The 25,003-nt window shown below is 64.0% G+C and overlaps 9 protein-coding genes across 9 annotated transcripts; 5 read left to right on the top strand and 4 right to left on the bottom strand.

The window, feature by feature from the left end:
* Positions 1-92: 92 nt before the first annotated feature.
* On the top strand, positions 93-2,784 carry JCM10292_001687 (uncharacterized protein; the record flags this gene model as incomplete). The annotated part of the gene is made up of 6 exons (XM_076648639.1): positions 93-400; positions 468-571; positions 674-753; positions 817-1,210; positions 1,288-2,324; positions 2,401-2,784. The coding sequence occupies 6 exons, from the start codon at positions 93-95 to the stop codon at positions 2,782-2,784; spliced, it is 2,307 nt and encodes a 768-aa protein (XP_076505828.1).
* Positions 2,785-3,061: 277 nt separating this feature from the next.
* On the bottom strand, positions 3,062-7,829 carry SSD1 (mRNA-binding translational repressor SSD1; the record flags this gene model as incomplete). The annotated part of the gene is made up of 7 exons (XM_076648638.1): positions 3,062-3,121; positions 3,193-3,285; positions 3,343-3,630; positions 3,691-4,630; positions 4,690-4,895; positions 4,953-6,226; positions 6,305-7,829. The coding sequence occupies 7 exons, from the start codon at positions 7,827-7,829 to the stop codon at positions 3,062-3,064; spliced, it is 4,386 nt and encodes a 1,461-aa protein (XP_076505827.1).
* Positions 7,830-9,102: 1,273 nt separating this feature from the next.
* Positions 9,103-11,058, top strand: JCM10292_001685 (uncharacterized protein; the record flags this gene model as incomplete). Its single annotated transcript, XM_076648637.1, has 6 exons — positions 9,103-9,522; positions 9,600-9,709; positions 9,774-10,063; positions 10,156-10,442; positions 10,528-10,778; positions 10,857-11,058. 6 exons carry the CDS (start codon positions 9,103-9,105, stop codon positions 11,056-11,058), a joined length of 1,560 nt encoding a protein of 519 aa, XP_076505826.1.
* Positions 11,059-11,376: 318 nt separating this feature from the next.
* On the top strand, positions 11,377-13,315 carry JCM10292_001684 (alpha/beta hydrolase; the record flags this gene model as incomplete). The annotated part of the gene is made up of 7 exons (XM_076648636.1): positions 11,377-11,453; positions 11,530-11,594; positions 11,667-11,962; positions 12,026-12,185; positions 12,247-12,330; positions 12,392-12,567; positions 12,632-13,315. 7 exons carry the CDS (start codon positions 11,377-11,379, stop codon positions 13,313-13,315), a joined length of 1,542 nt encoding a protein of 513 aa, XP_076505825.1.
* Positions 13,316-13,540: 225 nt separating this feature from the next.
* On the bottom strand, positions 13,541-15,997 carry ZWF1 (glucose-6-phosphate dehydrogenase; the record flags this gene model as incomplete). The annotated part of the gene is made up of 9 exons (XM_076648635.1): positions 13,541-13,674; positions 13,735-13,755; positions 13,821-13,906; positions 13,986-14,416; positions 14,480-14,556; positions 14,619-14,820; positions 14,885-15,253; positions 15,565-15,657; positions 15,863-15,997. The coding sequence occupies 9 exons, from the start codon at positions 15,995-15,997 to the stop codon at positions 13,541-13,543; spliced, it is 1,548 nt and encodes a 515-aa protein (XP_076505824.1).
* Positions 15,998-16,495: 498 nt separating this feature from the next.
* JCM10292_001682 (NAD(P)-dependent alcohol dehydrogenase) lies at positions 16,496-18,267 on the bottom strand (the record flags this gene model as incomplete). The annotated part of the gene is made up of 10 exons (XM_076648634.1): positions 16,496-16,523; positions 16,588-16,644; positions 16,707-16,774; positions 16,839-17,032; positions 17,164-17,402; positions 17,471-17,587; positions 17,653-17,693; positions 17,809-18,009; positions 18,101-18,137; positions 18,191-18,267. The coding sequence occupies 10 exons, from the start codon at positions 18,265-18,267 to the stop codon at positions 16,496-16,498; spliced, it is 1,059 nt and encodes a 352-aa protein (XP_076505823.1).
* A 396-nt stretch (positions 18,268-18,663) lies between these two features.
* JCM10292_001681 (uncharacterized protein) lies at positions 18,664-19,680 on the bottom strand (the record flags this gene model as incomplete). The annotated part of the gene is made up of 2 exons (XM_076648633.1): positions 18,664-19,399; positions 19,481-19,680. 2 exons carry the CDS (start codon positions 19,678-19,680, stop codon positions 18,664-18,666), a joined length of 936 nt encoding a protein of 311 aa, XP_076505822.1.
* A 2,306-nt stretch (positions 19,681-21,986) lies between these two features.
* On the top strand, positions 21,987-22,553 carry JCM10292_001680 (uncharacterized protein; the record flags this gene model as incomplete). The annotated part of the gene is made up of 3 exons (XM_076648632.1): positions 21,987-22,067; positions 22,302-22,382; positions 22,467-22,553. 3 exons carry the CDS (start codon positions 21,987-21,989, stop codon positions 22,551-22,553), a joined length of 249 nt encoding a protein of 82 aa, XP_076505821.1.
* Positions 22,554-23,191: 638 nt separating this feature from the next.
* JCM10292_001679 (uncharacterized protein) lies at positions 23,192-24,992 on the top strand (the record flags this gene model as incomplete). Its single annotated transcript, XM_076648631.1, has 5 exons — positions 23,192-24,031; positions 24,091-24,279; positions 24,348-24,460; positions 24,528-24,648; positions 24,750-24,992. The coding sequence occupies 5 exons, from the start codon at positions 23,192-23,194 to the stop codon at positions 24,990-24,992; spliced, it is 1,506 nt and encodes a 501-aa protein (XP_076505820.1).
* Positions 24,993-25,003: the final 11 nt, after the last annotated feature.

Below are 25,003 nucleotides of genomic sequence, written 5' to 3'. Positions count from 1 at the left end.
AATTCTCATCAGTCTGTCCGACGTCGACGCTTCGCCTTCACCGCTTCTCCACCTTCGGGCTCTGTTGCTGTACCTGCTCGTCGCGTAGAAGGATGGGTGCAGACTGGGCCCTCCCGTCGAGCCCGTTCCTGTCCCTCTCTTCCCTCGCTCTTAGCGCCCCACATCGGAGGGGTGTCTTCGCCTCGAGCCTGTACCCGAGCCTCGTGTCTTCGCCGACATGGCTCCAGCGCTTCGATCTGCTACAGGTGCTCGGCGAGCCGGACGAGGAAGGCGGCGCGATGGGCGGGTACGGCGGCAACTCGCACCGAGTTGTCTGCGAGGCTTATGGCTCGACGGGCTGTGTCAACGCGATGGACTGGGCACCAGACGGGCGCCTGGCATCTGCTGGTGACGATACGAAGTGGGTCCTGCCTCGCCGAGCTGCTCTAGACCGCATAAACGCTCATGTCTTGCTTGTGGCGCTCCAGGATTTGCATCTGGAAAGCTGGGCTCGACGGACACGTCTCGGGCGATGGACAGGCGGTCAAGACACCTATGCCGGGCTATGGATTGAGCGAGGTCATCGCGACCGGTACGTCGGATTTGCCGTCTTGCCTGCACTACGTGCCCTTGCTCCCGACGCTTGCAGCCGCCTTGCTCGACAATGCGCTGACATTCGCTACGCGAGCGACAGGCCACCGCAGCAACATCTTTTCGGTCAAGTGGGCGCCGGGCATGGACACACGGCTTTTCAGCTGCGCTGGCGATGGCGTGGTGAGGACCCGATTACTGGCCCTTTCAGGCTTGTCCCTCCGCCCTGACTAGCTTTCGCCACAGGTCCGCGTCTTTGACATCAACCTCGCCACCAACCCAAAGCTCAGCTCGGTCACGATCGACCCGCCCAGCGGCTCACCGTACCGCCCTTGGACGCATCACGAGAGCGCGACCGCTTGCACGCACGCTTTCCGGTGCCACCAGGACCGCGTCAAGCGTGTGGCCACTGAAACGTCGCCCGACATCTTTCTCACCTGCGCCGAGGACGGGACGGTCCGGCAGCACGACTTGCGCATGCACCACGTCTGCCGCAAGAGCCGCTTCGATAAGTCGAGCGACGTCAACTGCCCGCCGCCGCTCGCCGAGTATCCGGGACTGTCGCTGTACTCGCTCACGATCAGCAAGCTCCGCCCGCATCTATTCGTCGTCGCCGGCCAGTCGCCGTACGCCTTCCTACGTACGTCTCCCTTACCCTGAGCCATATTCTCAGGTAGAAAAGGCGGTCCCGAGCGCTGAACCAACTCTTGTGTGCAGACGACCGTCGCATGATCCGTGCTCCCATGCTCCGCGACTGGGGCATCTCGCCCTCGACGTCCTCGCGGGACCTGACGCAATGTGTCCGCCGCTTCGGCGTTCCCCTCTCCGACCCAAGCTCCTCGCCTCCCTCCTCCCCCGGTGATGCATCCTCGACAGCCGCGGCGACCGCGCGCCGTCGCCGCCGCGTGACAGACATCTCGCAGCACATCGTCGCGTGCAAGCTCTCGCCGACGCGGCCACGCGACCTTCTCGTCAGCTACTCGGAGCGCGGCATCTTCCTCTTTGACACCGACGGCGAGACGGTGGAGCAGGTGCGCGAGCGTCCATCGGCGGAACGCGTGGGTGAGCGCCCGCAGATGCGCTCGCGGGACGAAGTGGGCGGAGCCGCGCCCTTTGAGTCGTCGAAGCGCGCTGAGCAGCCCGAAGAGCTCGCCAAGGGGCGGACACCTGCGAAGCGCAAGATGTACGCGCGGGACGAGGTCGCTCTCGCAAGCCTGAGCGACGACGACCTCGACCGCGAGCTCGCCGAGCACCCGTACCCGCCTGTCGAGATTGAGGACGACGCTGCTGCGGAGGACAGACTGCACGTCAGTCGAGTCGGGCAGGAGGACGAGATTGACGAGGATCTCGGCGCCTACGAGGCGAGTCTCGCAAGCGGAGACGCTATGATGGCGGAGGACGGTCGAGAAGGGGGCACGGAGGATCAGGAAGAGGAGGACGCTCCCGACGACGACGGCGACGACGATGACGTGGAGGAGGACAGCGAGGAGGAGGAATCGGACGAAGAAGAGGGAGGCGAGATCGGTGACGACGACTCGCCCTTCCAGCCTCGAGCGCGAGAAGGCAAGTACCACACCGACGTCCCGCTTGTTGCGCCGCGGCGGCACTACACCGGCCACGCCAACACGCAGACGGTCAAGGACGTCAACTTTCTCGACCCTGACACCGTCATCAGCGGCAGCGACGATGGCAATTTCTTCTGCTGGGACCTCGAGACGGCCGAGATCAGGGGCATCTGGAAGGGCGACGACGATGTGCGTATCCTCATCGAGTGCTACCTCTCGGCATGCGTGTCGTTAAGGCTAACAGACCGTTACTGCCCGCGCACAGGTCGTCAACGTGATGCAGCCGCACCCTCGCCTCCCGCTCGTCGCCATTTCCGGCATCGAAGAGACGGTCAAGCTCTTCGGCCCGACGACCGACACAGCCGCTGCGGATCGTGTCAACCTCGTCGGCGATGTCGAGCGCATCCGCCGCCGCAACCTGAGCGGCGAAACGAACGCAAACTCGCGCATGGGCATGGGCAGCATCGGCGCCGAAACGCTCATGCAGCTGATCCGCCAGCGGATGCAGGCAGAGTTTGGCGACGAGACGGGCGGAGCCCGTGGCGGTGAAGGTGAGGGACCCCCTCGTCGTGGACCGCCCATCCGGCTTGTGTTTGGCGGTGAGGAGGGTGAGGAGGGCGGCCAACCGGTCGAGTGCGTTGTCAGCTGAGGGGTTCCCGCGATGTGCATAGCTTTCTCGACTCCTTCGTGTTCTTGTCTACCTTCGCACCTTGCAAACCAGCAATTCGTTCAGCATCACGCGCGGCTCGGAACAGGGATTGTCACATCGCAGTAGGTATGAACAGAAGTTGCAAGGGAAAGAGTTGGACAGAGGTATGCTACAGAGTGTTGGGTTGTTTGACTATTCGTTGGAGGTATCGCGGGAACGAGCGACAGCAAAGCGGCGTCGGCCGGGCTTAGCCTGCCGAAGATTTTCTGAGACGGCCCTACGCGAACGGGTTGACGGCTGTGACGCGGATCACTGGAGGCGACTTCGTGATGTCGGCCTGCGCGAGGCGTCGTCACAAGCTGTCAGCGGCGTATTTCCACTCGCACCACGACGCGGTATGAAACGCACCGAAAGGACGACCGGGACACGCTGGAGCGTGCGGATCGTCTGCGCGCTGTGCCCATTCTCGGTGCTGAGCTCGGCGAAGTCGTGCGGAGAACGCTGTTGCGGAGCGGTTTAGCGCGATAAAGGACGGTGGGAGGAAGCAGGCAGACTCACGTCGCGCGACTTGCGGTGCTGGTCCGACTCGAACACGCGCTTCTGGCCGTTGGACTTGCTCTTGCCCTCGTCGCCATTCGCCTCGTCGTCGTCATCGTCGTCAAAGAGCGCGGACTCAGCCTCGCCCTTGCCGCTGTCGGCTTCCATGAGCGACGAATGGTGCTTCGCGACGGCGCGCAGGCGCTGCAGGTGCTCGTCCTGGTTCGACTCTGCGAGCCACGCGAGGACGTCGACGCCCTTCTGCCAGAAGATCTGCAGCGTGTTCTCGCGCTCGTCGTGCATTGTGCTCTGCGTGGGCGCAACGAGTCAGCCTAGGTCAAGGTTGCGAGCTGAACAAGGACAACACACCTCGACGGGCATCTGATCAACGTGGACGCGCTTCTCGACGCCAAACTCGCTGACGAGGACGTCGAACGCCTGATCGAGGACGCCAATGACGGTCCCGTACCGCACGACGGGGCCGTAGCGCTTGGTGAGGTCGTCGATGAGGACGCACAGGAACAGGTGCTGCGACTGCTCCTGCGCCTGACGCGCCGCGTCCTTCTTGACGTTGCACGTCTGCGCAATCTTCGACACGCTCTCGGGGTCGAGCGGGAACTTGGCCTCGGCGCCAGCCTGCTGCGCGAGGAGCACGGCCTCGAGCTCGCGGTGCACGATGATGTCGGCGTAGCGGCGGATGGGCGACGTGAAATGCGTGTAGAGCGGGACGTTGAGCGCGTAGTGGCCGTACTTGGAGATGTCGAGCAGGCCCGTGCAGAAGTACTTGGCGCGGAGCATTGAGCGCGTACTGAGGTGCTGCAGCGTGAGGCGCTCCTCCGGGTCCGTCACCTGCGCGATCGATTTCATGAGCGCGCCCGACGACGTCGAGTCCAGCTCGATGCCGAGGCGCTTCATGCGGCCGACGAAAGCGTCGAGACGGCGGTCGATCGGCGACTCGTGACGACGGAGGAGCGCCTGATCCGGCAGTCCCGAGGCGATCTTGCCAGCGACCGAGATGTTGGCGAGGAGCATGTACTCTTCGATGAGCTCGTTCGCCTCCTTACGCTGGTACTCGTGCGCGTCGACGGGGAGGCCGAACTCGTCGATGCGGAACGACACCTTGACATTGTCAATGCGAAGCGCACCGTTCTCGAAGCGGCGGTGGCGGAGGTGCTTGGCAATGCCGGCGAGCATCTTGACGTCCGTCTCGACGCCCTCGCGCAGCTCGGCGTCGGCAATCTTGCCTTCGGGCAGCGAACCCGTGTCGATGACGTTCTGCGCGTCCGAGTAGGCGAGCTTGACCTTCGAGCTGGTCGAAGCAAAGGGTCAGACAAGCGGTCCTCCTTCGGGAAGAAAAGGGGGACGCACTTGATGATGGTCTTGCCGAACCAGGTCGAGACGACCTGCCCTTCGGGCGTCATGGTGAAGATGACGGAGAACGTGAGCTTGTCCGAGCCGGCGTTGAGCGAGCACAGCTCCTCCGAGAGGGTCGGCGGGAGCATGGGCACGGCGCGCTGCACGAGATAGACGGTCGTGGCGCGCTTGCGGGCCTCGCGGTCGAGCGGCGTGTTGGGCTACAACGTGGGCTAGGTCAGTTGAGCGCAGCGAACGGAGAGCGATAGACGGCGCACCTTGACAAAGTGCGAGACGTCGGCGATGTGCACGCCCACCTCAAACGTCCCGTCCTCGTTCCGCACAATGTGGAGCGCGTCGTCGAGGTCCTTTGCCGTCTCGGGGTCGATCGTGAAGACGCGGTGATCGCGCAAGTCGCGACGGACGTCGGACTGCAGCTCGCGCTCGGGGATGGACCACGGCGTCGGCGGGAGGCACTTGTGCACGTTGTCGGCAAAGTCCTCGGCCGAGAAGTTGCAGTCCTTAAGGAGCGCGTTTGTCTCGGTCTCGATGTCGCCGATCGGGCCGAGCTCCTCGACGAGCTGGCCGAACGGGTGCAGCGACGTGATGGGCCAGCGCTTGATGCACGCGACAAAGAGGCGGTCGGCGTACTTGTCCGAATGGTCGACAAAGTCGGCCGGCGCCTGGTCAGTCGGGATGGCGATGAGCGGCACGCGCTTGTCGGTCGGGCGGAACCAGATAATCTTGGGCGGCGGCGCGGGCGAGTGCGATGCGCTGCCGCCGCCGCGGAGGTCGACGCCCTCGCGCTCGCGACGCTCAGCGTCCTGCTTCTGCTGCGTCGCGGCCGAGCTCGGGCGCAGGACGCCGAGCATGCCACTAAAGAGCTGGCCTGGGGCGCGCTCGAGGACGGCGACGACATGACCGGCGAACTGCGGCTTTTGATCGTCCGTCACCTCCTCGTCTTCGAAGAGGAGGAGCCCCTGCCCCTCGACCTCGACGTCGTCCTTCTTCTTGTCCTGCTTGCGGAGGTCGCGCGTCGCGCGCGGGTCAAACGAAGCCTGCTCCTCCTTCTTGCGCTTCTTCTCCTCCTTGTCCTTCTTCGTGCCCCACACGTCGTCGACGTCGAGGAGCTCGACCGCGACAATGTCGCCCTCGAGCGCGCGGTTGCGGTCTTTGGACCCGCAGATGTAGATGTCCGACTCGAGGACGTCGGTCGCGACGTACGCGTCCGAGCGGTTGCGCTTGTTGACGCGGAGCGTGCCGATGACGAGCTTGCCCGCGGCGAGCAGCGGCGGGATGCTCGCCTGCGGGAGGTACGGCGCAAAGAGCGTCTTGCGCATCTGCTGCTGCCCGCCGTGCCCGCCGAGACCCGGCTGCGGGATCCCGCCGCCGTAGCCCGCCATGGCGAGCTGGCCGGGACCGCCCTGCCCGCCGGGACCGATCGCGCTCATGCCGAACGAAGGGACGCGGCCGTGCCCCGCCGACGCGCGGTAGGCGCCGAGCGCAGAGAGATGCGCCGTCGCCTCGGCGAGATTGGCAGTGCCGGCCTGGTCTGTGCAACGTGCGCTTGTGCGATCAGCAAAGCTACATGACGCGCAGTAACAGAGACGATCACGGCCTGGCGACGCACTGAGGTTCATCGACCACCCGCCTAGACTCGACACGCTCCCGCTCTGCCTGCGGTGGTGTCCCATCCCCCTCCCCTGCCCGGGGCTCTCCGTCCCGCTCGCGTACAGCCCCTCGGCATCGTCAAACCCGCCGCCAAAGCGCGACGGCGTCCCTCCCAGTCCCCCTCCGCCTCCTCCGCCGCCACCGAGGTGCGGCGCCTGGCCCGGCGCGCGCGGCGGGAACTGGAACCCGCCCGCGAACCCGCCCGCTGCGGCGGGGCTGCCCTTGGTCTGGACGCTGTGGCGGCGGCCGTGGCCCTTGGGGAGCTGCTGCGGCGAGCCCTGCTGCTGCGCTGCCGGGCCGGGGAAGGTGAACTGCCCCATCGCGCCCGACGGCTGGTGCTGGTGCCCCGACGCGGCGGTCGACGACAGGCGGCGGTGGTGCGAGGGGCCGGTCGGCGCCGCCGCGGCGGGAGGAGGCGAGGCGTTGGACGAGAGGAGGTTGGCCTGCATGTCGCCGAAGCGCGCCATGAGGTTCTCCTGCTGCAGGCGCAGACTCGCGAGCTGCTGCTGGATCGCGAGCTGCTCGGCAATGAGCTCGCTCGCCTCGGTGCCGCCGGCGGCGCTGAGCCCGAGTCCGGCGGGGTTCGACGCCGCGGCGAGCTGCGTCAACTGGAACTGCTGCTGCTGCAGCGCGAGCGCCGCCTGCGCTTGCGCCTGGAGCTGCGCCTGTGGCGACTGCGGGAAGGCAAACTGCTGAGCGCCCAAGCCGGGCCCGCCTTCCTCGGTGAGCGGTTGCTGGAGCGACGCAGGGGGCGAGTACGGCTGGCCCGTCATGAGGTCGAAGCGAGACGCAGTCGGAGTGACGAGGCCTTCGTCCATCATGTCGCTGATCGGGCCGAGCGTGCCGGGCTGGAACCCTCCCGCGTTCGGGTTGAGCGTCGAGGGGCCATTGTGAATCTGCGCTGGCGCGCCGAGCGCAGGCGGGTTCGCCGCATTCGACGAGCCGCTCTTGCGATGCCCGTGCCCTCCTCCAGGCCCGCGCGAGCGCGTCGGCGAAGTCGAAGGCGAGTGCGACGACGATGCGCCCGCACCGCTCGCGGGCGGCATGTCCGAAATGAGGTTCTTGAGGTTCGACAAGCTCTCGCTCGCGCCGTCCTTCCGGTGCTGCTGGCCCTGGTGGCCAGACTGAGCGCCGCCGCTTCCGCGCCGCCCGCCGCCACCTCCACCACGGCTCGAGCGGCGTCCGTGCTGGCTGCCACCCTGCTGCTGCGGTTGCTGCTGCTGAGGCTTGCGATCGGAGCCGCTGGTGCCTCCGGAGGGATCAGCGCCACCTGCGCTCCTGCCGGCGGCGCCGCGCGAGGTCGAGCGGCGACGATTGCTGCCCCGGGTGCGAGCGGGCGAGCCGGGCGCAGAGGCGGTCGCGCCGGCCTTTTTGGCTGCGGCAGTAGGTGCGGACGGAGCAGAATCATCCTTCTTATTCGACGCGGCAGCATTCGAGGAGGAAGCGCCGGCGGATGGCTTGGGAGCGTCGGGAGAGGAAGACATGGCGAGCGATTGACAGGTTGTCGAGAGTCTGCGCGAGTCGCCTGACCGGGTCAGTGCTTCTGCACTGAGTCCGAAAGCTCCCTTGCAGCCGCGCAGGGCACACTGCGAGTTGAGGTGGCGGCGACCACGTTGACCCCACCTGCACTAGCCGGAGGAGCGGGACAGTCGGGAGGACTCACTGTATGTGTGCGCTGCTTGCACTGGTATCTGTTTACGCTATTGAGGCTGTCAAGCGAGCTGTTCGAGGCCCTGGGGGTTGTGGCGCGGGGTCTGAGCGTCGCGAGGATCGGGGGGTCGAGCGAGGCGAACGGAGTGACCGCAGACGATCGCACGCGAGTTGCGGCGGGCAGGGTGGTCGAGCGAGTAGAGGCAGAGTCTGGTCAGCCCTGGCAATCCCCGCCTGGCGCGCTCGGCCTCGCTGGTCGTCGATGCGGAGAGAGCATGACGCACCCGGGGCACACGCTCGACGAGGATCAGCGACGGGCGCGTTTGCGTGGCCGTTGCCTGGTGCGAGTGTGCGTGCGGCTGTAGTGCGCCTTACTGAGCGGATCTGTGCGCTCTCTGCTCGAGAAGAGAGCGACGGCGCGGTGGTTGCTGCGAGGGAGGCGACCACTCGAGGCGAACAAAGGCCCGAGCGAGGGCAGGTGCAGCGGGCGTGACTTGCGCGCTGTCTCTTCCGAGTCTGCGCTGGCTCTGTCTGAGTCTGGCCCAGGGAGAAAGAGAGCGGTGCCGGGTGCAGCCAGAGCCTTTGTCGTCGTCGCCTTCCGCAGCTCCACCCTCCGCCCCCCGCCAACCCGACACCGCAGACACCGCGAACGAACGCGTGCTAGGTCAATCCGTGCTGACAGCTGCCCTGCTGGAACCCGTCTCCCGGCCGCGCTCCCATCGCCGCCTCGAAGTGGTGTCGCCCGTCGCCTGCTCCAATCGTCGCAGTCAGTCGCTTGACGGCGACGAGATTCAAGCGAATGTTTCGCTGTCCGGCTTCACACTCTCTGCTCGACCGCGACCTTTCGAAGCGGAGCGGGTCCTCCCGCGCAAACCGCGGGGTGCGCCCCGACACTCGCCCGCGACGGCAAGCCGAAACCGCTCCGCGTGTGCGCGCTCAAAGTTCGCTTCCCTCGCTCTCTCCCTCAGACTCCTTCTTGTGTGCTCGAGCTTTGCTAGACTGAGGAGACGATAGACGCTGTGCCTTAGACGCGCGGCTTATAGACGTGGACGACTCGACTAGACCGGCCCTTTCCTCCTCCCTTCCCGCCCCCGGCCTCACCTTATCATGGCGGCAGCTCCCACCCCCCTGCACTTCACTCTGTCCTCTGCCCTTGACGGGTCCGCCTCGCCGACCTCGTCGACCCGCACCCTCGCGCCATCCCTCGACGGCCCGACACCCACCCCTTCTCGACCCGTGTCCATTCTCCTGCCTGACGACGACGAGAACGCCAGCGATGCTGTCTCCTACGGCGGCCCCACCCGCGTCGGGTCTCCGACACCCTCTCTGCGAGAGAAGGAGGGCAAGGCGGACAAGGCGGGCTCGTCCCTGGCGGACGATGTCGAGAAGGGCGAGACGGTCGTCGAAGACGAGTACCCCGAAGGAGGGATGCGGGCGTGGCTCTGCGTCATGGGCTCGACGTTGGTGCTGCTTGCGACCTTCGGGTGGAGCAACAGCTTTGGAGCGTTGCTGCCGTACTATCATGCGGTGCGTCCGCTTTCACCTCGTCTTCCTCTCGACCTTGTCGCCCTCGGGTTACTCATCCTGTTTTCACTCCCTGACAGAATCAGCTGTCGGTCTATACCACAAGCCAGATCAGCTGGATCGGTTCGGCCCACCTCTTCATCACTTTTGCAGGCGCCTTCGGGTCTGGTATCCTCTTTGACCGCGGCTAGTGCGTCGGCCGCTCTCGCGTCTCCCTCCTCTGCGCTACGTGCTGACGGTTCATGTACACGTAGCTTTCGCTATCAACTCGCGCTCGGCTCGCTCTTCTGGCTCGTCGGCATCTTCGCCCTCTCGTTCGCGCACACCTTCTGGCAGATCTTCCTCTCGCAAGCCGTCTGCATGGGCCTCGCGCTCGGCATCTTCTTCTCGCCGTGCCTTTCCATCCTTGGCACCTACTTCCGCCGCCGGAGGGCGTTCGTCGTTGGCATCGCGGCGAGCGGGACGGCCGTCGGCGCCGTCATTTTCCCGGTTCTGCTCGGGCAGATGCTCGAGAAGTCGGGCTTCCCCTGGGCTATCCGAGCGGGTGAGTCTAGAAATCTGCTCCTCTAACCCATCAAATCGCTCGTGCTGACAACGTATCTTCTTGCCTCGCGCCTCGTCATTTGCGACTCGCAGCCGGCTTCCTCATGCTCGCGCTCCTCCTCATCGCCAACGTGGTCATCCGCCCGCGCACCCTCCGCACGCGCGCCCCGCCCTCTCCCTCCTCCTCCTCCTCCGGCGCCGCGCCTCTCCCGCCCGTCCGCCCGCTCCGCACCGTCCTCGCGCAGATCGTGCGCGAGCCGGCATCGTGGTTCGTGTACTGGGGCGTGTTTGGCATCTACACCTCGTGCTTCATCCCGCTGTTCTACGCCGGGTCGTTTGCGAGGGAGTACACGGACAACGAGGCGCTGCAGAACTACGCTGTACGTCTGCTTTCCTCTCGCTCTGCCACCTCAATCTCATCTTCCGAATGCATTGCTGACTAAAAGTATTCGTCTGGATGTCCAGGTCGCAATCATCAACGCGACGGCCGTCGTCTCCCGCATCGGCTGCGGTCTCCTCGCCGACCGCCTCGGATCCTTCAACGTCGCGCTCCCGCTCGGCCTGAGCGTCGGCGTCCTCACCTTTGGCCTCATCGGCGCGACCTCGACGCCCGCGCTCGCGGCGTGGCTCGTCCTCTTTGGTGTGGCACAGGGCGGGTGGATCAGCGTCTCGGCTAGCTGCTTCATGTCGCTCTCGCGCGACGCAAGCGAGCTAGGGTGCGTCTCTCCACGCTCCTCCTCATCGTTTCCTCCGAGACGTGCTGACTCCCAGTTTGAATCGCCGCCTCACCCCAGACTCCGCAGCGGCCTCGGCTTCCTCTTTGTCGGCCTCGCAACCCTCATCGGCTCGCCCATCGCCGGCGCGCTCCTCGCGCGCACAGGCGGGAGCTACGTCGCCGCGCTGTGCTTCGGCGGCGCCATGGCCGTCGGCGGGTGCGCGCTGCTCGTGCTCGGGAGGGCGACGCAGGTCAGGCGGCGCGGGACGGGGAGGGTGTGAGAGAGGCGAGAGGGGCTCGATAGACGTTCCGATAGGAGCTGTACGGTCTTTTTTATTCTTTTGTGCAGCAGTACCCACTTCATTCCGCAATTGCCGTACTTGCATCTTCCGTTGCATCGCAGGTTTCACGTGCATGTCTCTCGTTGGCTTGATCCCACTCCGCACGTCAATTCTCGCGACTGTCCCGAGAGCGCAGAGCGTGCCTTCGGGTGGTCCGCAGTCACGAACGACAACTGCTCGGAGCTGAACCACACACATTCGGGAGGGAGATTGCGCGCTCGCGAATCTCGCCGCTCTTGCCTCCGACGCCGTCTCGCGATGAGCCCAGACACCTTAGAGCTTGACGAAGCGCCTGTCAGTCTAGCCGCACGCTCTATAGCCGCGCTGCAGACAGCGTACGTCGCCCTTCCTCACCTCCCGAAAGTTGACATCACGAGCGGCGACCTGAAGGCGCCTCTCGTCATGCTGCAGATGGTCGTTGAGCCGGTTTGTGCCAACTGCGCTACGAACGACGACGAGCTACTACCTCTACGGGCGTGCGTCTGCCTCACAAAAAGCCTGCACCGCCTCGAATCGCTGACATCTCCGCCGTTACTTGCGCATCGCAGCCCCGCAAGAGTCCTGGCCCATCTCGCTCGCGCTCTTCACTGCCATCGCACAGTACCACGCCTCGTCTCAGGCTGCCAAGCGGGAGCTGCGCGCGCAGAAGGGCGAGACGGCACGACCGATTGATGCGGCCAAGGTCATGCAGGCGACGAGGCGCCTGATGGACCGGTACATTGGGAGAGACGTGCAGCCCAGCGGTGGCGCCGTCGTCGAGACGGAGTTCGCTGTGCGGGAGAGGGGGCTAGGCGGTCTGTTGCAGGCTGCGGATGCCGCTGAGGACGGGCAGAGGAGGGTCAAGGTGCGCTGATCAGGCGACTCTCTCTCTACTCACGGCGCTGACCGCGCACTACACTGTTCACAGGCAGAGTGGCTGGTCCACCGCTCTCTGCTGCGCGAGGGCAGCCCGCCCACGGACAAGGTCTTGCTCTACGCACATGGTGGTGCCTACAGCGTCTGTTCACCAAAGACGCATCGTACCTTGCTCTGCCAACTGTCCAAACAGCTCAAGTGTCGGGTCTTCTGTCCGTCGTGCCAATCACGCATTGACTCAACGCCCACACTGATCTCTCTCGCCTGCGGCAGCCCTCGACTATCGCTTATCTCCCGAGACCAAGTTCCCCGGCGCCTTACACGATGCGCTCGCGGCCTATTTCTACCTGAACAAGGGTGCGCATCTCCCTGCTTTGGGAGAGCCCCGGCCGGCCGCGCTTACCCTCACCGCATGCAGACCTGGGCATTCCGGCTGGCAACATCCTTGTCGGCGGAGACTCGGCCGGAGGAAATCTTGCGATGGCTCTTATACTCTACATCCGGGATTTGAAGCTGCCGCCAATGGGCGGAGCTGTTCTGCTCAGCCCCTGGGTTGACATGACCGCCAGTCTCGGTTCCTGGGACGAGAACAAGGTAAGCATCTTCTCAACAAACACAGCAGCGTGCAGTGCACCATCTGACCTGCTTCTCTGTACAGGGTTTTGACTACATCATGCTTGAAGACGACACCGCCAACCCAGACCCGCTCCGCCCTCCCCGCCTGCTCCTCCCGCCCGAGCCGGCCTACTCAGAGCTCATTGTCCATCCATACGTTTCTCCCGCCCTGACCGCTTCTCTCAACGGCCTTCCGCCATTCCTCATCCAGTCCGGTGGCGTCGAAGCTCTGCGGGACGAGCACACCCTCCTGGCGCAGCGCGCAAGCCGCGCTGGCGTCAAAGTGACGCATCAGATCTTCCGGGACGGCGTGCACGTCTTCCAGGCTTTTGGCGCCGGGATGGGCAGCGCAGCCGAGGCGCTCGCAGCCGCGGGCGAGTGGGCGCGGGATCAACCTGAGAAGGTTGAGCCCGTTGACCCGAGCTTGTGGTCCGAGATAGATCGCGGGCTGCGAGCAGCCTGGGACGGGCGAGGAAGCGAGTTGTCTGTGCGCAAGGAGGGTGAGCAGGAGGAGAAGGCCGAGGCAACGGCACGATTCGTCTTTGAGGGGGTCGTCGAGGACCCTCCGCCGGTCCGTCTCAGACCGCATGCACACGAGGCCGCGCGCCAGGCGGTCGAGGAGAACGAGGGGTATGAGCCCCAGGCCGGCTTGACGACCGTCTTTTACGCGAAGAGGGCGCCAGCGCAGAGTTTGCTCGGTCGCGTTCTTGGCGCCCTGCATCTGTAGCAGAAGCGTAGCGGAGAAACGCACATCGTTGTAGGTGGACTCTCTCAAGCGAAATGAGACGGACAGGCAGGCGGAAAGTGGGAGAACTGCGAAAGAGCGACTTCCAGCCTTCTGTACAACCGGCCTTGTCCTCGCCCTCGAGCACTGCATCAAGACCCTTTTCGACATAAGTGCGACCTGTCTGTCCTTCCCGAACCTGCCGAGACGTCGAGTGCCACGACGTGCTTAGAGGACCGAGGTCGACGGCCACGAATACGGCGCCTCCGAACGAGCATATCCGAGCTTCTTCGAGGTGAACTCGTCGAGCTTCGCCGGCCCGCGCGATCCGTATGCGTAGCCCTCCGGCTTCGGCTTCTTCTCTGTGAGCGGAAGAGAGTCAGCGAGCGTATCCCTTGAAGAGGCACAGGGGCTGCACGGACCGTCGATGTGGTGAAGCAACGCTGTGTGCGACGCAGAGCGGCTGTCAGTGTCCGCAATATGAGAAGCAATTTCCGGCGGAACGCACGCGTGAAGATCTTCCAGGCAATGTCGAGCTCGTCGTCGCGGACGAAGTTCGAGTGGTCGCCCTTGAACGCGTCGAGGATGAGCGCCCTGGCAGGTACAGCAGCATGTCAGATCTGAGCACACGAGGATAGACCTTCGTCGACAAGGAGGCAGAACGGAAACGCACTCGTAGGCCTCGGGGATCTTGAGGTCGGAGAAGCGGCGCTTGTAGGTGAGGTCCATCTCGGTCGGGACGGTGCGCATGGCGAGACCGGGCGCCTTCGAGTTCATCTTCAGGTAGACGGCCTCGCCCGGCTGGACGCGGATGACGAGCTCGTTGCGCGTAATCTCCTTGAAGACGCCCTGCGTCACGTCCTTGTACTGGATGCGGATCTCGGTCTTCTGCTCGTTGAGCGCCTTGCCCGCGCGCAGCATGAAGGGGACGCCCTCCCACCGGGGCGAGTTGATGTGCACGACGCACGCCGCGAACGTCGGGCAGATCGAGCCCTTCGGCACCGTGTCGTCGTCGAGGTAGCCCGGCTTGTCGCCCTCGGCCGTGTACTGGCCGAGGAGAACGTCCTCGGGCTTGATCTCGGGGATGTAGCGGAGCACCTTGACCTGTAAGGCGATTGAAGAAGATGAGTGGAGAGCTGGGGATGAGAGGATGGCGCCATGGCGCACCTTCTCATCGCGAATGTCCTCGGCCGAGAACGAGACAGGGCGCTCCATGGTAAGGATCGAGAGAACCTGAAGCAAGTCTGCGGATAACGAGAAGCGTTAGCCCGCCTGGAGGAGCACACCGAGAGGGGCGGATACGCACGGTTCTGCATCACGTCGCGGATGATGCCAAACTCGTCAAAGTAGCCACCACGGCCCTCGGTACCGAACGGCTCCTTGAACGTGATCTGGACGTTCGAGATGAGGTTCTTGTTGAACGATGCATCGAGCATGACGTTGGCGAAGCGGAGGACGAGGAGGTTCTTGACCATCTCCTTGCCGAGATAGTGGTCGATGCGGAAGATCTGCGTACGTGAGACAGTCAGCAACCGCGAGTGGTGGTTGAATGGCGAGGGATCGTTAACGCACCTCCTCCTCCTTCCACTCCTTCTTCAGGCCGATCTGCATCTCGCGCGAACTGTCGAGGTCCTTGCCGAACGGCTTCTCGACGATGATGCGGTTGATGCCGCCCTCCGAGTAGTTGTGCTTCTTGAAGTTGGCGGCGACGACGGTAAAGACAGAGGGGGGAAGGGCCATGTAGAAGACGCGGTTCTTGGGCGCGTTCTTGTCCGAGTAAGTCTCCTCCGCCTTCTTGATCTCCTTCTCAAGCAACTCGAAGCCCTCGTCCTGGTCGTACTGGCCCGAAACGTAGGAGCAGGCCTTGAGGAACTCCTCAAGCTTCTGCTTCATCGCGGGAATCGGCGTCTTGATGTACTTGGTGACCTTGCCTTGGAAGTCCTGTGGGCAGCAACGACGTTTCAGTTCCGCTCAGAATGCGGGAAGCGGTGCTGCGACGACATCGTCCCGATCACCGCCGCGACGAGCCCCGCTCGTGCAGAACCAACGCGACATCCTGGCGGTTCCGGTCAAGCAGTGACAGGCCTAACACAGCACAAGTGGACTGTGCATGCGCACGCAGGCTCGGCAGAGCGAGGCTGAGCAGCTCGACCACCCGGAGATCGGTTCCCCGCCCCACCACACACCGTTTCTCCGGCCTCACGCCTCGTAGGAGCATCACGCTGTCCGCGATGGTCTTATGAAAGGCTCACCTCATGGCTCATCTTGGAACGCGCATAGCCAATGATGCGGATCCCCTCCGGGAGGAAGCCGTTGTTGTAGAGGCCGAACAGCGCCGGGAAGGTCTGCAGTCGCACGAGACGCACCAGGAGTCAGCCAGCGGGTACCAGCAGCAGATGTGCGTTGCCTGAGCCCCCCATCGAGCCCATCCACGGCCATCTGCACCGCCGCGAGCCTCGCCGAATCCTCGCCTGCGTCATGCACCCCTCCATCTCCCTCGTTCCACCTCCTAGCGGGCTGGGAGCGCGCCGTAGCTAATTATTAGCGCACCTTGCGGGAAGCCAAGTCGCCACTCGCACCACCGACGACGATGGTAGTGTTGTTGGCGAGTGCGACGGCGCCGGATGAGGAAGCACCAGCGATCTCGCCGGTCTTCTGCGGGTTGGCGGAGGCGACGTCGGTCATGACTGTTAGCGGTGAAATGCGCGCTGCACGAGCTCTGTAACGGAGCGAGCGAAGCGGGCGCGAGGATGGAGAGAGGAAGCACCGAGTCCGACTCCGGCGGTGGAGGCGACGACGACCTCGGCCTCTGCGCCTGCTCAGCAGAGCCTGCTGACACAGCCGTAGGGCGTTGTGTTACACCTATCGGAGAGACTCCTGTGCTCCAACAGGGGCTTGCAGGTTTCCGCTCGCCTTCGCGCCTTCCCTCGTCTCCGCGCCGGTCATACTGGTCCGTCTCACGCAGCAACTCCCCCGACACTACCTTGGACTGCTGCCAGGTCCTGACGGCTCTTCTAACGACGCTCGACCTGCGCTGTGCTCAACAGAAGCCCTAACACCAAGGGCTGCCCATTCCTGGCGCTGAGAAGGTCCGTTTGGAGACATCTCGGGCGCTCGCTCGTTGAAAAACACTTCTTTGAATTACTGAGCCTAAGTACATAGAGGCACGCTCGGGAAACGCGCCTAGGCAAGGTCCTGCTTGAGGACGTAGCTGACCGATTCGGAGATTTGTCAGGGCGCATTCGGCGAGAACAAACAAGCAAAGCCCGACGCACCGGTAGCGAACCTCGTTGTTCTTGACGCCCTGGACACCCTTGCCGACGTCCTTCATCCTGTCGGTCGCAAGAGAGCGTTAGTGGCGACATGCGAACGGAACGAGAGGGAAGAAGCGCACGGGATGACCTCCTTCCAGGTCTTAACGTTCTTCTCGGACGCGAGCTTGAGCATGGCCTCGGCCTCGACCTGTGAAAGGGGCGCAAGACACGTCAATGAAAGGCTACATCAGTTCGAGGCGAGAAAGACCGACCTTGCTGCCGACGTGGTTGACCGAGATGGAGCAGCCGTTCGCCGCGAGCTGCTGCGTCTGGAACGGCGGGATCGGGTCGTCGGGCATGGCGCAGAGGTGAAGGACGCCGTTGACGTAAAGCTGCGATGCGAGCTCAGGAATCGGGATCGCCTTCGAGACGTCAATCGTCGAAATGAGGAAGTTAAGCGACATGGCTGTGTGTTCGCGGATGTGTTAGGAGACTCGTTCGGTAGCGTGACGTCCTCTTCTCCTCCGTGCACCCTTGTGCGCCGGGCAAGAAGTGCAGACATATGGTGGCTAGAATTCAGTGGGACGTGAAACGTACAGTGCTTCTTGTCCCAGTCCTTCTCGGACGTAAGCACAACATCCGCGGCACCCATCTTGTACGCGTCGGCGACCTTGTCCTCTTGGTGCGTGTACACAACGACCTCGGCGCCGAGCGCGGCACCGAAGAGAACGGCAAAGTGGCCGAGACCGCCGAGGCCGGCAACGCCCATCTTGGTGCCCTTCTTGACACCGAAGCGGTGCATCGGACCGTAGACGGTGAGACCCGCGCAAGCCATGCTGCGGAGTAGAGCAGATCAGCGGGAGCTTCTCGAGGAAGAGGCGATTCTCGCTCAGGCGGGACTCACGGCGCAGCGTCCGCCAGGTCGACGTTGTCGGGGACCTTGAACACAAACTTCTGAGGGGCACGGACGGCGGTCGAGTAGCCACCCTGCGTGATCTTGCCGTCCCACGCCTCGGCGTTGCTGCGGGACGTGCTTTGGTGTCAGTGCCCACAGGAAATGCGGGACAGCGGGAGAATCCAACGCACTAGGTGTCAACCTGCTTGGGGCAGTAGTTCTCGTTGTCGTCCTGCATAGGGTGCAATCAAGCGGGGATCGAGTCAGTACGAGGTTGCCCTCAGAAAGCACTTTGCGGTCTTCCGCCCTCTCAAGCGGTTCAGAAGACCAGGTAGAACCTGTCGCACCTGGCACTGGCGGCACTTGCCGCACGCGTCGATCTGGGCACCGACGATCACGCGGTCGCCCTGCTTGAACTCCTTGACGCCCGCTCCGACGCTGCGGACGGTGCCTGCGATCTCGTGTCCGCTAACGAGCGGGAGGTGCGGAGCGCCCCAGCCACCAGTGATAGTGTGGACGTCCGATCCGCAAATGCCGCAAAATTCCACCTGCTCGAGTAGACGTCGGAGTGGAAGAAGAGCGAGCGACGACGAGAAGGTCAGCCGGGTGTTCAACCTTCTGCGAGGCTCGTCGGCGCACCTCGATGTCGACAGTGTCGTCACGGACACCCATGGGCCTGCGGCAAGACTGTCAGCTCGGTGTGCAGCACGACTACATCGCAAGACGCACTCGAAGTCGACGACGTCGAACTCAGTCCACTTGTTCGTGTCCTTGACGGCGTAGCCACGGAACTTGAGGTCAGACATGATGTGTGTTTGCTTGGTATCCAGCAGTGTAGTGGAAGGAGAAGAGCGAGTGAGCGAGGACGCGGGTTGTTTTGGGAAGGCCGGGACTGACGTCGAGGCGAACGGCCTCCACCTCGCGGTCGGTCACAGGTCCGAACCGACGCGAGGCGAGCGGGCTGCACGCCGTATCGACCGGGCAATCGTAGCGATAGAATCTGGTCTCGTGCGCAAGGCTTGCAGCACTGCGTCCTTCCTCCTCCTCTCGCTCGTCGCGAGTCGTGCTGGACACAGCCGTGATTGCTGCGCCTGCGTACACGACGAAGGGGAGCGCTACCTACAAGCACGACACAGGACACGCCCACACTGAGCGCTCAGACCGAGATTCCGACCGCACCTCACTCTCGTCGTCATCCGCCCTCACCCCGCCCTCCATACCTCGCCCTTCGGCCCCTCGTACACGATGCGCGTGCCCGCGGGCGATCCAGGCGGCGCACCTGCGATCATCATGGCGTGCGCGCCGCCCTGCGCGGCGGCCACACTTGCGGGTGCGAGCGAGACGTGCGAGTCGCTCGCGCTCGAGTGGTACGCGCCGTGCGGGACCGCGATGCTGTAGTGGTGGAGCGAGCCGAGCCCGGCGAGCGACAGGCCGTACCCTGGCGAGGGCTGGCCGTTAAGGGGCGTGATGGGAATGTCGCCCGGCTGGGCCGAGGAGGAGGTAGAGGGGTGCGGTGCGCCGCGAGTTGTGGACGTGCCGCTGCCGGAGCGCACGAGCGCAGAGCTGCGGTTGAGCGATTGGTGCTCTTCGTCGCGCTCGGGTGGAGCGCCGTCCCGCTCGTCATCCTGCTGCTTGTGCTGCCGCTCCGCCGCTCCCGACGACGACACTCCCGCTCCGTGCAAAATCGACGGGTGCGGCTGGAACTGCGCCGCTCCTGTGCGCTTTCTGAAGTGCTCGGCCGCGTCCTGCTCCTCGAGGCGCGCGAGCAGCAAGTCGACCAGCTTGCGCAGGCGGTTCACCTCGTTCTGCGACTGCTCCAGCTCGTCCTCGTCTGCCGACCCGTTCGGCGCCGGCCCGACCCAGACGCACTTGTCGCCCCGCATTCTGCATGACAGACACGGGCTCTGTCGCGAGCACTTCATCTTTCGCACCCGGCAGCTGCTCGCGGGATCGCGTCAGCCCACCGCTCCGCATCCATGGCTCACTCGTTGCTCCTTTTCTGCTCGAATTGATACGCACTTTTCGCAGCTCAGGTGTCGCTTGTGGTCCCCGCCGCTACCGCTCCCAGACGCCTTGCCGTTGGCACGCCCACTCGCTACCCCGTCGTGCGGGTCGGAGCCGTACCCGTCCGGTTCGCGCTGCCCAAATCGAGGAGAAGGGTATGGCATGGACGTTTCTCGTGCTGGCGAGTGCAGAGCGGCCTTTTCAGCGGCCGGCATCGCGATCAGCGGGACAGCGGATCCGCGGGGCGAAGAGGAGGGAGGAGAAAGAAAGGTCGGGGCGGACGCTCCGAGACGCGTGCCCGGCTGCGGATAGGAGAAGTTCACACGCGCTCAAGGCGCGCACGCGGGGCAGACACTTCCAGCGTCCGTCCAGCGCTCAGGCCTCTCGTGCTCCCGAAGCCGGCTGGTATCGTCTCTTCGGCTCTCGCTCGTGCTACATGCTAGGGTCTGTTGGGGCCAGGCTTCCTTAGCTGCTAGGAGCTGCCTGCGAGGCTGTGGAGTGGCGCTACTCGCTTGTTCAGCGGTCTCGAGCGTGGGGCGACTAGTCGTCTGTCCTTCTCTCCTCTTCGAGGAGTCCGTAGCGTCGATCGGGGCTGCCCGCTCTTTCAAACTTTTCAGCTTCCGGCATCACTGGTCATGACCGGCGCTCCCTCGTCAAGCGCAAAACGAGGAGCGGCCTTGCCCAAGCCCTCTCGCCCTGCTCGCCTAGATTGGAGCGATCCATTGTAGCGGGTCTGCGTTGGCACCGATCGCGACGTACGTACAGGAGCAACCGCCACCTGTCGAATCACCATGCGCGTCCGGGAAGTCCACGGCGATGTGAGGCTGTGCTGGCCTGTTCTGCAGCTCCTCTCTCTCGACACCACGCCGACATTTTGGCCATGCCCATCTAGGGCTCAGACGGTCGCGATGAGGTGCGCCCACTATACGTATGCTCTCGCTGTCGCCCTGACAGCCCCCGCTCCCGCAGCTCCTGCTCAGGCATCCTCTCGCCGTTCGCAGTCGCCGGCATCACCGTCGCGGCCGTCCTGCTCCTCGAAGTCATCCTTGCGCTCGCCTTCTCCTTCGTCGTGCTTGCGTCGCCGCAACGGGCAGCAACACGACACCGCTCGGGAAGCAGGATGCCGGGAAAGGCAGAAGAAGCGGGTTCAGGAGAAGGAGGGACGGTCGTCAAGAGTGCCGCGAGCGGAAGAGCCAGCTTCTTCAACAAGTGGCTCTCGACTGACGCCGCTGCGGTGTATAGCCCGGTGCGGCTGAGCGCTGAAGATGCTGAACGGAGGGGTACGCTGGCCGAAAGGGGCGAGTCCCGATGTGAAGCTCTTAGGCAGCTGTCATCTTACTGACATGGCTGCTCTTGAGCAGGCGTCGAGGTCTTGCCACGTCCAGGAGGAGAACGCTCGAAGAGACCGCAGCAGACCATGCCTCTGGCACTCCCGCCGCATCCGCCTGTACCGCCGGCTCCGGAAGTTCCCGCCCAGTATGCCTTCTATGCTCCAGCTCGTGAGTCGTTGCACCGTTTCTCAAGAGGTGCTTGTAATGTGGCACCGTCAGCCCAGTGCTGACAGTCCGTACACAGTCGCTGGCGCTATTGCTGCTCAGCCGACCATCGCCACTGCCTTGTATGACCCGCCGGTTCACCCGATCGAGCGGCCCGCCCTGGCTCCGCTGCGCATTCCCACCTCGTCGCCAAGCCACACCCTTGTACCCTCCCCGTCCGCTCCGGCCATCCAGCCTGTTCCTCGTCCCGCAGCAAACGGCAGCATCATCACCCCACGCACACGGTCCGCCTGGCTCAAGCGCCTCTCTGACTCGTTTCTGGCCCCGGCGCAGCCGCAGGCGCGTGCACTGAGACAGGCGCCAGCCAGAGTCGCCGAGACGCCGGCGCCGTTCAGTAATCTTGCACCGCATCAGGTTGCTGCACAATTTCACCAGGTCGATGCGCCGGACAACGTGTGGGAAGAGAGCGTGCCGCTGCATGCGCTGCAGGGGTACGCAGTGCACGGAAAAGTGGTGGTGTAGCAGCCTGGCTTTCAAAGACTGGAGTGTCGGCCAGCCGTGCAAGCAAGGGGCTGTACTTTGCAGCTGTACAACAAGGGATCAGGTGTCACGGACTGAACGTGCTTTCGCTTGATTGCTACCCAGCCGCGGAAGGCGCCTGCGAAACTAGCGGGAGGAGGTAGCGATCCTGACTGCTCTCGCTCGCTGCGAGACGGCCCACCGAGCGAACTTTCGTCAAAAGCGCAACGTTCTCGCCGAGCGACCACTTGAGTTGGAACCGACAGAAGCTTGTGCTCTCGCCCTTCGAGAAGCGCGCCATTCCCGACTGAGCTGACCGTCGCCACCTTCCCGCGTCAAGAGCTCGCGAGTCGGCTGACCTCGTCTCTTCTCCTCCCATCCTCTTCGATCCAGCTATAGACAAGTGGATCACACCTCAAATACACCCACAGTGACGGCCAAGATGACCGAAAGGGTGCGCAAGCAATCCTCCCGTCGTTCATGCTTCATCAGTCGAATCGAGGCTGATGTCCGTGCTCTCGCGTGTCACGTCCCTGCAGCGCATCGACTGGCACACGATGATGATGGACGATGAAGGCGAGGTCAAGGTGCGTCGAATGACCTCCTGTCGGCCGCACTACGAGCCAGCGGGACGAGACGGGGCAAGGTGCACGACATGTCTGTCGGCAGCAAACCGGTGACCACGCGGGGAGCCAGCAGGAGATTTCCAGAGTGTCTAGTTCTCAGGAGAAGGTGCGCTGCCTCTTCAGCGACTCCTATCATGGCCTGCTTCGTCCGCCAGACCGTTCGCTGATTCTTTCGACCGGCTCGCCCACACGCAGGCCGAGCACCCCGTCTTCTTCCAATACCTCGAGGCGACCGAGCGCGAGCACGAGACGATGTCGCCTGACGCGTGGCACAATGTGCGTCCGATGCCGTTGCCGAAACGACTTCCTTTCCGCATTTCACCGCCAGAGTCGAAGTTGCTGACGGAGCTATGCCACCAGCCGATGATGCGTGTTAACGAGAAGCTCGACGCCGAGCACGCCTTCGCGTCGCTCCCGCACTGGCAGTGGATCGACGACTCGGTCTGACCCTTGACGAAGGAAGGGGGAGGTTACGCTTTTGGGTTCTATGGCAATCTTGTTTGGCTGTACGGTAGGCTTCCGCGCCCTGTATGAACCGTAATGTACATACGCAGTGTAATGGTGACCACCTGACTACCACTTTTCCACCGACGGCATGGTCTGCATAAGAGCGCTGAGCTGTGAAGGAAGGGGGCAAGTGGCAACCGGCGCTTACGGCAAGCTCGCCTGCTCGTACAATATGCTCATACTTACCAGCCCGACTTCCGCTGTTAACTTCACGGTCGGCAGATTTGTTGAGACGTCACACGAGCCGCACAAAGCTTGGCGGTACATATGTGCACAATGAGCTTCCGCCTCTATCGCTTGCACTGGTGGTTTAGTGGTAAAATTGGGCATTGCCAGCTTTGTCTGAGTTGCCTAGCCCCGGGTTCGATTCCCGGCCAGTGCATTAACTTTTGCCCTGCGCCTCTTGGACGCTGGTTGGCTTGTGTCAGCGCGTACCGCTCTTTTTGCGCCTTTCAGGCTCTGCCTCATGCCCTGTAAAACAGGGCCAATGATCTGTATTGCACCGCCTCGCTTGTTGTCGCGCCTCGACGCGCTGTTGCTTCCGCGCTTTCATCTGCTTGCGTCTCGCACCGGCGGTGATGCCTTTCAGCCCGCGCACTCGGCCCGACACCGTCAACCTCGCTTTCTCGGACCCAGACATCACCGACACGTACCGCGACGAGCGCTCGTCGGCGGCCGCTTCATCGCCGCGAGCGCGACATCCTCGCGGCGACACGCCGCTCTCGCGCAGGCAGGGAGACTGGGATGACTCGGCTACAAGTTCAGGGCGCTGGAGCGCGAGCCGAAGAAGTGCCAGTGCCTTCGGTGGCGAGGACGGGCAGGACGAGCTCCGCGAGTTGAGCAACCTCGACAAGCTCCTGCTGCTCCTCGACGGGGAAGGTGACGACGAGGACGAGCCTCTGAGGGCGTCCAAAAGGGCAGCAGGACGCCTGGCGGCGACTTCTACTCCGCCGCCAACCCATCCTCGCACCTCGTCCGCCCCACCTCCTGCACCAACGACTGCTCGACGGTCCAACGCGACCTACGCAGATCATCAAGCTCAATCACGACGCAATGACGAGCAGTCTCTGCATATTGGCGCATCCGCCGACCTCGCCGGCTCGAAACCTCCCGCTCAGCGCACTGCCCACTCGAGCAGCTTCCGCCCGTCCCTGGCCGGCCGGCCGCCGAGCACAATCGAGCTACTACAGCGCGCGAACGGCTTCGTCGCGACAGGCCAGGACCCGCTCATCTCGCCCAGTCCGCGACCCGGGAGTGTTGCTGCGCTGCGGAAGAGCGAGGGCGAGCGCAGCGGGAGCGACTTGCGGAGAATGGGGGGAGAAGAGAACGGGGGAGCGGCGGGACACGGGCGGTTGGATGTTGATGACGGCGAGGGGACAGTCGCATCGCTGGACTCGGTAGCACGCGTCGCGGAAGCGGTCTGTCGTTTTACGTCTCTGCCGTACCTTTCCTTTCCTGACGCTACCCTCGCCTTTAGGCACTTCGCGAGTTCGACACTATTGTTTCGCAGCACTCGACATTACAGCCAACCGATCGACCGCCCTCCCGCTTGCGCAACATCCCCTCTCGGACCGCCAGTGGTGCACCGCCGAATGCGAGCGCAACGCCAGGCCGGGCTTACGGAGGCATGGGGAGTCCTGCCGAGGCGACCAACACCAACCTTCAGGTGTGTACAGCAAGGTCTTGTAGCCCGTTGACATCGCTGGCGGACCGCTGACTCGGTCCCGTCTGCAGCTCGTGCACGAACTCCGCGAGGCGCAAGACTACATCGCCTACCTGCAGCAAGAGCTGCACACGATCAACGGTGTCGTGCTGCAGTTGCGAGATCGACCAGGTCCGGACACGGCGTGCGTTGTCTCCTCTCCATCCGTCAAGTCCGCTTTCCGGCTCACATCGTCTCGCACGCTACTGCAGACCGTCCGACGGCGCGCATTCTCGAACACCCGCTGCGGTCCCGGTGCCCCCCGCAGAGAGCCCGCAGATGACGCAAGCGCGAGTTGACGAGGCAGCACAGGCAGCATTTGAGGTGGTCAAGGTGCGTTCTGGTCGCCTCGACTTGTGCTGGCCAGTCTGAATCACGTCATTTGCTGGAGACAAGACTTCAGAGGCCGTACTGACGCTAGCAAGTCCGTACAGCACACCGTCGCCATGCTCCCTTCTCTTCCGTCCCCTCCCACTGCCGCTTCCGCCTCTCCCTCGCTCCTCTCGCTGCACCGCGCGCTCGCCTTCACGCGCGCAGTCGATCAGCTTGCACACCACTCGCCCGACCTGCGCAGGGACGAGCTCATCTTCGGCGAGGAGAACTTGCGCGGCGTGCTGAGGCGGGTGGGCACCTGGGAAAGGGTCGTTAGGACGGGCGATGCGACGACTTCCGTGTAGCACAGATCTTA

This window comes from Rhodotorula paludigena (genome assembly GCF_050403205.1).
Source record: "Rhodotorula paludigena JCM10292 DNA, Rt_paludigena_JCM10292v1_ctg17, whole genome shotgun sequence".
NCBI classification, from domain to species: Eukaryota; Fungi; Basidiomycota; class Microbotryomycetes; order Sporidiobolales; family Sporidiobolaceae; genus Rhodotorula; species Rhodotorula paludigena.
This window is presented reverse-complemented; position numbering and strand designations above follow the sequence as displayed.